Source organism: Cuculus canorus, chromosome 3 (genome assembly GCF_017976375.1).
Source record: "Cuculus canorus isolate bCucCan1 chromosome 3, bCucCan1.pri, whole genome shotgun sequence".
NCBI classification, from domain to species: Eukaryota; Metazoa; Chordata; class Aves; order Cuculiformes; family Cuculidae; genus Cuculus; species Cuculus canorus.
In genome coordinates, this window is record NC_071403.1 from 119130586 (window position 1) to 119142635 (window position 12050).

General features: G+C 44.1%; 1 protein-coding gene across 4 annotated transcripts in view; it reads left to right on the forward strand.

The window, feature by feature from the left end:
- The window catches only part of EVA1A (eva-1 homolog A, regulator of programmed cell death), a 208062-nt gene that overhangs the window by 75740 nt on the left and 120272 nt on the right, over positions 1–12050 (forward strand). For 3 of the 4 annotated variants that reach the window (XM_009560443.2, XM_054063340.1, XM_054063341.1), the window contains exon 4: positions 8737–8889. The exons of the other annotated variant lie outside the window; for it this stretch is intronic. In XM_009560443.2, the coding sequence (XP_009558738.2) occupies positions 8737–8889 (153 nt within the window). The remainder of the gene's footprint in view (positions 1–8736; positions 8890–12050) is intronic. 4 annotated transcript variants of the gene reach the window in all.

The following is a 12050-nucleotide window of genomic DNA, read 5'->3' on the forward strand; positions in this document are numbered from 1 at the left end:
TATAGATCCCCTTTGCCCACTGGTATTAAGTTTTCTGTGGGGTCCTAGGGAAAAAACAAGTGTAATAAAACCCTTTTAAGCCATGCATTTTGGTGAAAGACAAGGAAAGAGTAGATCACAGTCTTTCTGTACTGGGACAAGTGAGTTAATAGCACTGCCAGAAGGAAGGTGCCTTTGCCCTCGGGTACTTCAGGAGATCAGCCCATCCGTAGGTGTCCTGAGGACCTGTGATAGCTTTCCCTGCTGATGGTGGAGGCTGCATTGTGGATGGTGCTTCAGGTGTGATGAATGGCTTCAGCAGCTGCCAGAAACAAAGTGATGAGGGAGCTGTCTCCCCAGAAGAGCAAGGGGTTGTCCTTGGGGCAATAAACCAGAATAAATATAACAAAATCAGGTTTCTTTTCCAGATGAAACCCATACATCTAAATTTCAGCATGGCCCTACCGTGGTAGAGGTCTGCAAGCTTTGAACAATAGATTTCAAGACTTTCTGGCATCTAGTGAAGAACCCTGAGAAGAAAAACGAGTCCCAGAAACAATAAGTTAATAAACCAAATTGAGGTGCTGCAAAGGTTTACTTTTGTGAAAGTTTGGATCTGAAATGTTGAATTCACTGTTTAAATCACATGCGTAGGTCTCTGAGAGTAAGCAGAACAGAGAGGTAGAGTTAGAGTACAGCAAAGTGTTCTGTCTGTGGACTTACTCAAGACAGAAAACATAGATGAGTTGCTCTCCTCAAATAGATCTCTCTTGGAAAAAACACAGGAGAGTACTTCTTCTCTGGGGTAGAGACATGGTAATGAACTCTTACCAGTACTGTGGATTTCATCAATATTTTTTCTATAATGATCCTACATTTGGTTTGCAGATTAATTATGCATTTTTAAAATGGGTGTCTCTTGATATTTTCAACTTTTCATCACACTAATGGTGCATCTTTTCAGACATGCACTTGTTTCTCTGACTACTTGAAAGGCACGGGAGGTCGTCACCTAATCACGTCTCCAGGAACTGGGACTTCTAAAGCATCTGTGATGAATGTGGGGAATTTGGTAACTGTATTTCTCCCAGCTACACTTTTTTCTTCTCAGGCAAAGACATTGAGGGACTACTGCATGTTTAATTATTTATGATGTTAGTGAACAATCTTTTAATCTAGTAAGCCTCATTTTCTACTATTTTATGCTCTAGGCAACCCGTGGATTATATGTAAAAGTATCAGTCAGGTATCCCTTTAATGCTCATTTCAGATTTATTATCACCATTATTTTAATATTTGGAGAAGACCATTTTAATGATATAAGACTAAATTCTCCCTTTCAACTACTTTAAGATTAACTTTAAGCAGCATCATTCCATATTTGCACCACCACTGGAAGAGAAGAACAAAAGTGCTGTGAGCAGTGATACTAAGGAAATCTTTTTCCTTAGTGCATCCCTCCCATTTTTTCATTGCAGTAACAAAGGGTTTCAACCATGCTTCCTATGTTGCCTCATATGGTTTAGCTAGTCCAGATTTAATCCGTGCTAACTGGACACTCAAAAGCAGTGTGGCCAGCAGGGTGACGGAGGGGATTCTGCCCCTCTGTTCCTCTCTTGGGAGACCTCATCTGGAGTTCTGTGTCCAGTTCTGGAATCCTCAACATAAGGAGGAGATGGAGCTGTTGGAGCGGGTCCAGAGGAGGCCACGAAGATGATCTGAGGGCTCCCAAATGAGGACAGGCTGAGAGAGTTGGGGTTCAGCCTGGAGAAGAGAAGGCTCAGAGTAGACCTTATAGTGACCTTCCAGTACCTGAAGGGGCTACAAGAAAGCTGGAGAGGGACTGTTCACAGAGGCTTGTGGTGACAGGACGAGGGGGAATGGGTATAAACTGGAGAGGGGCAGATTAGGACTGGGCATTAGGAAGAATTTCTTCATCATGAGAGTGGTGAGGCCCTGGCCCAGGTTGCCCAGGGAAGCTGTGGCTGCCCCATCCCTGGAGGGGTTCAGGGCCAGGTTGGATGGAACTTGGAGCAGCCTGGGCCAGTGGGAGGTGTCTCTGCTGATGGCAGGGGTGGGACTGGATGATCTTGAAGGTCTCTTCCAACCCAAACTATTCTGTGATTCTGTCATGCTATACATTGATGCTTGTTGTCTGGTGGGACAGTTCAACAAGGACAGCCAGCTTTGGCGTGGATTTGATTCTCTTCTGTAACTGGCAACCAGTTCTTACAAAATGTATAGGGACTTAACTACAGTCGCCATCTTAACATTTCTGACTGTTTTCCCTGAAATTTAGCCAGCAGGTTCTCGGGTCCTTGGAAGCAGGACTAAGAAATGGTGGGACAGTGTCAGTAAGTCCCAGTGGCTTCAGAAAATCAACCCAAGTTCTTTAGTGGAATAAGTAGAATGAGAATTAAATTTGTACTGGGCTCCCAGGTGTCTTGTTTAACTCTCATCTCACAGTCTGGGGTATATGTGTTGATACTGTTCCCTTTTTCCTTCTTAGATAACCATATACCTCTGTTTGTCCAACAGGAAAGTGCAACTAGGTGCATCTGAACTCTACTTTGGATATGAAATGTAGCATTTAATTTGTAACACTGCCAGCCTTTTCGCAGCAGAATATAAAAGACGACTACTTCAGACACTAATGAAAGTGACAGTGGGGAAAGGCGCCTTTTAAACGTTGCAAATTGGACGAGGGCATCAGGAGTGTAATTTTAAAGGAATCTGACAAGGTCATTTGCAAAGAACAATCTTCTTACTTGTCGAAATGGTTTTTCAAACTTCCAGAACTTGGCACTCTTGAGTTTTCAGGGTACTTCTGGAGTTGGCAAACTGCCTGTTTGATACAGTTCTGCACTGTCATCCATCTGAAAGCTGTAGCTTTCAGAGTTTCAGATGAACTCCTGCAGAAGTAAGCAGTGCCCTCCGTGCTGTTGAGGGCAGCACGCTTCAATTTTTAGAAGTTAAATTGCAGCATCTTCACAAAAAGTTTCTCAAAGAGAAAGTTGAACTGAAATAGTAGGAAAAGGTGCAATATTTCCACGCAAATGTATGAATTTGTGATATTCTTACTTAATTTTACTCCAGATGAAAGGTGATGATCCTTTTCAGATCCTAGCTGTTAAAATGAGGGAATAACCAGGTAGCTCACAGCTTAAGTGCTTCTGGGGGATTCAGAGGAAATGCTGTACTTGAGGATTCTAGAGACCTTTGCTGTCCTGGAAAAGTTTCCTCTGCCCAATCCTGCCTAAGGGAATGCTGAATTGATTGATACAGATTTATTTAAATATTGAGATGAATGGAAACTTGTCATTGGTAGCAGGTTCATGCTGAAGAGGAGGAAGCTCTGGAACCCTGGATATGAGGTGCATGTCATAAGTGAAAGAAAATGCCTCTGGTCCTATCACTCCATGCCTTTGTGAAGAGCCCCTCTCCAGCTTTCTCGTAGCCCCTTCAGGTACCAGGAGGTCACTATAACATGTCCTCAGAGCCTTCTCTTCTTCTGGCCGAACAACCCCAACTGTCTCAGCCTGTCCTCATAGCAGAGGTGCTCCAGCCCTTGGATCATCCTTGTAGCCTCCTCTGGACCCGTTCCAACAGCTCCATCTCCTTCTTATGCTGAGGATTCCAGAACTGGACACAGAACTCTAGATGAGGTCTCCCAAGAGAGGAATAGTGGGGTGGAATCCCCTCCCTTGCCCTGCTGGGCCCCAATGTAGATGTGGATAGGAGGAGTGGCACATAGCATTGGAGATACTACTTCTGTCCTTAACACGGTTCTTCTGGGGAGAGTGGCCGGGTGAGAAAGTGAATTGTCCCTGTGCCCTTTTTCACAGCCCAATGCTAACCCCACCCGATAGTTAAACACATCCATTTATCAGTTAAAGGAACACAAGCACTGGTAGAACTGCTGGATATAATGAAGAGTTATGAATTTCAAGGCAGGAAATGTCCTTTGTTTTGTGTGATATGCAGTGGAACAGCTAACAAAGAAGAGGGTGAGCAGGGCAAAACTTGGGCTGAACACGGGTTACTGACTGACGTGGAGTGCAGCTTCATTCTGAATTGGCATCTTGTGCACAGTCTCATTAATTTAACAGTTATAAACTAGGTAGGATATTCTTCTATGTGAATCAGTCCTGGCCTGATAAGGAAGTAGGCAAGATTATCTCAGTTTCCTACAAAATCTGTTTCTTTGCTCAGATCCCGAGTTCTGAGATTTAAATCCTTTAGGATTTTGTAAGAAAGATTTCTCTTTCCATGTATTTCTAGCTCTTTGATCTGGGAAACAGGGTCAACTATGCATTGATTATGTGACGCACGCGTGTTTTAATTAGCAAAATTTAATATTTTTTTTCCACAAGTTCTGTTGGAAAACATAATTTTAGGCAAGGTATTAATCGCTTTGTTTGATGCATAATCTTTTCAGGAGTTTTTATGTCTAAGATCTCATAGAGATTGAGCCAGCTGACATTTAGTTTAGAGCTTCCCAGTTATGTTCATTCAGAAAATCGTATACCAGAGGTGAAAGTATCCTTAAGACACTGAGATAAATGTATTTACTACATGTCAATACTTCAGTGTTCTTGAACACATCCTGTAATTGCAATGGGTCTTCTTGTTCACTTTACTGTTCAAGCGAGCCATTTTTTCCATCAGAAGCATTTATAATTGTTTTTCCCCAATTGTTCTAGCTATGTTATAACCATGTCATATAATGACCTTTAAAAATGTGTCTAGAAAAGCCTGCAGCTGTTCCCTCCTTCCTTTCTCTCTATTGAGTTATATTTAAGCCAGTGTCTCTGAAAGCAGGCAGTAATAAAAGGGATATTATCCTTAGCAAATATCTTAATCACGGTAAATCTCTGTTGCCCTACAAATGACTGCATGGGGGATTAGAGTTGAGTAAGCCATTTGCTGAATATCACTGCCACCTTTCCGAGGCCATTTAAGCGTGTTTAATTTTTCAGGGTGAAACATGAAACCCACTAATACAAATGTTTGCATTTGGACTGAATTATATCCAGACTGTAACAGTTAGAGCAGGCTTAGGACCAGATTGTGACCGATCTGTAGGAGGCCAGTTCTTCCTGGGAGAGTGAGAGAGAAAAATGCACATTCGTTCCCAGTCTCAGCTCTCTTACGCTGCCTCGGTTATTTTCAATATTTATATAAGGCTGTTATGGGTTGAAGTACCAGAAGATGTATGGATGATGCTTAGCTCTGTGTTTTCTTTTTATCAGTCGCAGTCCTTACCATTGTCCAGTGCCTGGGAGCTGTCAGCGTCTGGATGAGAGGCAGCTGGCTTTGGTTCATCCTGGCTAAGATTGAGGTGGCAATGCTGTGAGACGGAAAATACTTTCAGGGACTTGTGTCCCCTCTAACATCACTTTCTATATTTTTTTTTTAATCCAGATTTCTATCAGTTTGCCCGGAAACATTGTGAGTATCTGTTCGCCAGTGATCAAGCTTAAGCGAGCCTTCTGGGAGTCTGAAATGCTACTGTGTATTTCACCCTTTCTTTTTTCTTCTTTTTCACTTCCTTTCAAGAAAACAGTATCTTCTGTCTGTGCCAGGGAAGTGCAGCCCTAACCAGTTTGGAATCAGCCAGAACCTTGGGAACTGGCAGCTTCAAGAGGTGTTTCCTAGGGCAGAACTTAGTGACTGTGAGGAGGTGGCATCTGTTTCAGGTGGCACAGCCCTCTTACTCCCCACAGCTCTGTGCCAGGAGCACATCACCCGTGAACTGCGCTGATTCCCAACGACTATGCGCTCAGATTCACCTCCCTGGTCTAATATTTTGAGCCATCCATGAGGCAGATTCTCCCACAAGCCATGAACATGATTTCTCAGAGCAGCTACCAGCATAAGAACTGGGAATGTGGGAGGCAGAATTTGGTTGTTGAGTGCCTCAAGACTCCTGGACTGACTTTCTGCAAGGATGCGAATGTTTATACATCCCAGTGTCCTCTGGGGTAAATGCAACACTCTCTATGTTGAAGTTCCTGTCAGGTTTCCAAATGACAAGCTCTGACTTTGAAAGGTCAACAGAATTTAATAAGTAGTCAAGGACTTTAAATGGGTCCACAGGACATGTGGTTAAGTGATCAGTTATACTTTTTAATTGGGAGATGTAGCTAATAATAACCTAATCAGAAGAGGAAATTGAGTTAGTGCCTTGTAAGAAATAAGACCTTCACAGAGGACCCTGACGCTCACTCGTTAGAGACTTCAAAATTGATCCTTTTCTAAAGTTAATCAACTATTTCATATTTCAACCACCTCAGCCAGTCACAGATATTTTATTCCTTTCCCAGATATTTTATTAACTATGCATTGCTTGTCCTTTGCAGAGTTTTATGCCTTTCTGCTTTTAGATTGAATCCATGTTTTTTTCCTAAGGCAAAAAGTCTATTAAGTCTATAAAGCTCTATTATACTCTGTTAGGTTTTTACACTGCGTCGCCAGGCTAAAACTTTGATACCATTTCCCTCCCAGAACTAACAGAACTCCTATGGGAGACAATTATAGGTGAAGATAAGAACCCTTAGTATGTTCAGTGTATTATCCAGATGGCTTCATGGTGATTGTGAATGAAGTATCTATGATAGATAAAATGATGATTGATTCTTCACAGCTGTATGAGTTTCCTCTCTCCCTACAAACTCTAATGTTGAAAAGAGCTGCTTCTCCTGATTCTTGTCACTGTTTTACACACTCAGCTGGTTGTGGACTTATTTCTATAGGAACTGCTGAAGGATGTGTGCTCTTCAAACAGATTCTCCTATCAATGAGTTAGGTCTTCATTCTGTCTTTATCAACAGGAATCGATGAGAAAGTGTTTCCCCATTCCATAAACCTTTTATAGATGGGAAGGTGTCCCTGCAATGGGATAAACACTAGGATCTTTTAGAGATTTTTGTAAAAGGCTGCAGAAGGAGAAGGAAGATTACATACTGGAATAGTGCCTAGGGTTAAGATTCTCACCCAGACTGTGAGAATTTGGACCTGGGTTTTCACACTCCAGTAGATGTTCTGATGACCAGGTAACAGACTGCTTTGAGTGGGCCATTTTTTGACTTCCGCTAGGAATTTTCAGCTTGAGTGTGAGCAGTCCTTCGTTCTCACACATTTCTTTTAAACCAGCGTGTGCCTTTTCACTGCAGTTTCTTCTGAAAATCAATTTATTCAATGTAGAAATTAGCCCTGATTTGAGTAGCAATTAAACCAGACGACCTCTTAAGGTGGCTTCCAACCTAAGTACTTCTATGATTCAACTTTGGAGGAAAATTCCTCTCCATCTCCAATCAAGAAAAATTCTTCAACCTATGGTTACAATACAGTCAAAAATGTCACATTAAGTGCTGGCTGCCATGGTGTAAAGACTTAAGTGTTATATTAAATGGTAACGTAATTCTTAGTGTTCTCAATTACTGAGTAGTTTGAGACATATGGACTTTGCATAAGTTCTCACGTATGCACATATATACGTGTGTGTGATATCAGGCATAGAGAACCAAACAGGGAGAGGCAAAAGTCATACCTATGCCAGTAAATGATACAGGGCCAGGGGCAGCCCCAGGCGCTGGCTGATCATTATCCACGCCGTTTGGTTGTTGGTATGCTCTGTGGTACAATATTGACCCGGTACAACTCAAAGCACTTCAGATGAAATGATTGATCATGCTTGGGAGGTTACGATGGGTCAGGGACTCCTCCCATTAAGCAGTTTGGATGTTGTTGCAGCTACATTTCTAATGGCAAATAACACAATCAAGTGGAAGGTCACTTTACACAGGCTGGGCAGGTTGAGGCCGTGCCCTGAGTCAGCTGGGGTGACCATAGGTATTCCGCTTCGGTTTTCTTGGTCTTTATCTTTCACACTTGTAGTTGTCTTGGTATAAGGACTCAAAACAATGTTTGTCCTCTGTGGTGTGTTGGCAGACATACATGGAGAGGACCTGTTCTAGGTTGGGACCTCTAGGGGTTCCCATAATACAAAAAATAATAGCAAAGAGAAGGGAATGACGTGTGATTTCTGATGAAATAATTGCCCAGTCTCCTTGACGGATGTAACCTGAGCAACTGTTTTGTGTGCATCAGCCTTACAGAACCAGGAGTGTATTTTGCATTCTTGGATTGATCATTTCAAGAATGATTTGGGGAGCAGCTTTGCACATCTGTATTTGCAACCGGCAAGAGCAGCTTCCATCATCAACAAATGTAGTGTAGCTCCTATTGAATATGCCATGGGAGAGCTTCTGTGAAAAGAGCCATTGAGCACGATTGTGTTTGAGCTGCTGTGAGGTGGCATGAATGCTTCACACATGAAGGGCTGGTCTGTGGGTGAGAAACATGCCTAAAGATGGGCCTTTACCTTCTCCTGCTATGGGCTTCTATTAATACCACGTGCAATCAGTTGCCACCAGTTGCCACACCTCCCTTACTTGTCTGCAAAATTAAGCTGTTGGCTGTTTACTGAAACACGCACGTGCTAGGTTAAAATACATTTATTAGATGTGCTGATAATGTCACAGAGTGAATGCCTAATGCGAGTGAACACTGCTACTCTAGCAAATGAGTTTGTAAGGCTGGGATTCACTGGCAGCTGATGTGCACCTCTGGGTGTAAGCCCCGAATCGCTGCTGCCTCTGACAAGCTCACACCATGGGGAGGTGAGAGAGCTCCCTTCATGCTGAGTGCCCGCTTCTGGATCAGCTGAGTAATTAAGTATTTGTTTCGTTCCAGATGAGTACAAGAGTAAAGTAGCCTGTGAAGATGACAAGCTGAGGCTAAGCTGTAAGAAGAACATGGTGATTGCCGTTTACTCTGCTGTCTTTGGAAGGACACCAGGAGGCAGCCTGGAGTGCCCATACCAAACCCTAGGGATGCCCATGATTGGTAAGCAGGGGAAGGGTTTGACGGCGCACTGATCTGGGCAGGGTGATTTCAGTTACTGTCATTACGGTCGTGCTGGGACACATCCCGATTATGAAAAGTAGGACTGGCACGTGACCTGCCACGGTGTGGTATGTTGTTAACCAGTGGTGAGCTTTGTCACGAGCGCCAAACTGAGGTTCAACTAGATACCCTAACCAAGTTACCAAGGAACAACCTCTTAGCAGATGCGTCAGATGATATGCTTGAGTTTCTTGTTTGATTTTCTATCCTCCTGGTGGTTCCCACACCGAACCTTTATCTAGAATATGGAGGAGCATATTATTAGTGGATGTCGTGGACCACTTGTGGCCAAGTCAAGCCTTGAAATCACACTTTTACTGAAGTTAAAACGACGAGTGAAAATCCAAACGCAAGTTGTTAAGCTGCATCGTGTTCTGGTTGACTTACAGTACCTTCAGGTAACTTCTGTACTCTCAGGCTATCATAGTTTCTTACATTCATGTATTAAAGATCAATAAATCACCCTTCTTGCAGAGGTGAGAGGGAATTAACTGGTTTCCCAAAGGAATTGCCTCTAGAGGGGGCAAAGGCTTCAGAGGGGGCTGAAAGGGATGCTTGAGCTGCTGCTATTGCCTGTGCTGGTATCTGTTCAGCTGTATCTGAGGATCTTTGGCTTCACAGCTGCTGATCCAGTGCCCTTAAGGAGTTAAATGCTGTTCAAATGGAAGCATGTGAAGTGACTGCTTGGAAATACGATATGCAGATGGTGAGTGTTAGTAGGAAACCACAGGTGGAATCAGGCCAGTCAGGTCATTTGTGCAGCATGGTGAGTGCCTTAGTGTCTGTGAAAATCTGAGCACTTGCAGCACAGCTGAGTAGTTCAGGGTCTCCTATCCCGCATGGCAGGAGAGTCACAGCCTTTTAACAGGTTACTTCCCATCTCCTAAAGTGACATCTGTCCCTCTATGTGATCCTGTTATCCCTCAGGTGCCAGGGAACAGAGGTTGAAAGAGATATGTGTAACAGCTTAGCCTACACCTCTTTCATGTGGTGTTTGGGATGGGCTAAGAGTGTGCGCGCTGGTGTTGTGGCGGTTGGGCTGCTGGGTGATAACTTGCCAAGCCAGCGAAACTCGATGGGTTTCTAGCATATACGTGAGCATGTCTCTCCTTTATCCTTGCTGAGAGAGCAGAAACAGGCACGTACGGGTAACTAGCACCAGCGCCTGCTCGTGAATGTCAACGTGAAGCAAAACTCTGTGAAGCCACAAAGCACAAATTTTTACTCTCCGTTGCCCAAATGCAGAGTCCTGAATCTTGTACTGGCTGAGAGCAGGATTTGTGGCACTAGGAGACAGGGTGGGAGGCAGTGGAGCTGGGAGAGCAACACTGCAGCTACAAGAACAAGCAGTGAAATGTGACAGCGGGTCTGCAAGTATCGTACTATCCATAGTATGCCTTGTTGTTTTCAAATTGGCCTTGTGATCTCTACAAACTGGGATGTTTGATGAAGGAAAGACGGTATCAAATCCTAGAGTACAGTATCCAGTCTGCTGCTGGGATGAGGCAGGACCTACCTCCCGTGTCAGCTCTCAAATGAAACTGGTTACAAGAGCAAGCTCAGCATGAGACTGCCTAGTGCCAAACTAGTGGTGGGAATGTTGAGGTAATTTTACACTGAAATCCAGTGCGAGGTTTTAATCTGTTAACTGATGCTCAGAGTGGCGGAGTTTTTGGACAGGAACAAATATCTGAATGTTTGTAGTTGCTGTTGTCTCGGGTATCTGTTAAGTCAGCCTGGTACTGCGTGGGTAGGTACTTGCGTCCTGTCTGCATACCAGCAAAGGGAGGGTGGAAAGTGTCTCTGCTATGGTGGGTGGTTGCAAGCCCTGCGGAGCTGGGGCTGAGAAGTGAGGCTCTCACCATGGAGCAATGCGTTCCCCAAGTTGTCCCAGGCTTTGGGGCACTGTGTTTGTAAGATGAAAGACAGACGTGGTAGCTATTGATGCTGATGTTCCCCTGCATGCTGAAATCCTCATTGTAGTGTGGGTGTAAGTGAGCTTAACTAAATAAATATGAGTGAACAGGTGGCCTTTCAACTTGCCGTGCTCCATCCCTCAAAACTCAGCTAAATTTGAGAGCGTTTGTCCAGGTCTGCTAGGTCTCCTCAACAACAGCTCCCTGATCCTCTCGGCATGATGCTGCCAGGGCTACAGGCAGTCTCTGCTTATTGTGGGCTTGCCCAATCTTCCCTTCATCTGTTTTGTGTGAGCTGACCCAATGGGACAGAGCTCTAGCGATGCAGGAAAGCAGCGGTGAGTTGTGGCTGTAGTCATTGCTCCTCTCTTGGCCCACAGGAGCCACATCTGCAACCCAAGTCAGCGAAAAGCACACTTACACTGTGCTGCCCCACAGCGTGTTATATGCTATAATAGTCCTGCGTACATGTACAGCCCTGAAGTGAGGAGTTTGTGCTCCCAGCTGCCACTAGCAATCGTGGTAGCCATGCACGGAGTCTTCCAACCTGCTCCAGAAACCGTGCTCCTGCCACAGGCTTGCCGAGCCCAGCAGGCATCTCTGTTCCTTCAGGAGCAGGTGAAAACATCATGGCTTATAAATCAAAGATTTCTCTAGCTAGAGAACATTTCCCTGCACGTTTCCACTGCCCTGTGACACGAGGAGGGCTGCTCCATGACAGCCTTTGATCCCAGACATTCGCAATGATCTGATCTTACAAAAATGACTGTATGACTCAGACTTCGTGGCAGCATCCAGTTCCCGTAAGGCAGAACTCAGCTATGTTCTGCACATGGAAGATTTATTCTGTTTGAATTTCATGGGACTGATGATTTGTGTCAAGTCTGAGCCTTGGCGAAGGGCCTTTCCCTGGGAAGTAGGTTCTGGACAAGCTTGCAGTGATTATTTTTATCCAGGCAGCGTGAGTTAGTTGATGAGTGAAGAACTCATACTTGCCCCACAGGTGGGGAAAAGTATCTTTTCTCCTCTAATGAAAAACAGTTCAGAAAATTTTATTCCATTTTTTTTTCTGTGAACAAGCACATTTGGATTGAATTTAGAAATCTACAGCTTCTACAGATGAGGCTTTTAAAGAACTGAGATCTAAGATGGGGAGAAGGGGTGACCTAACAGAGCTTTGTATAT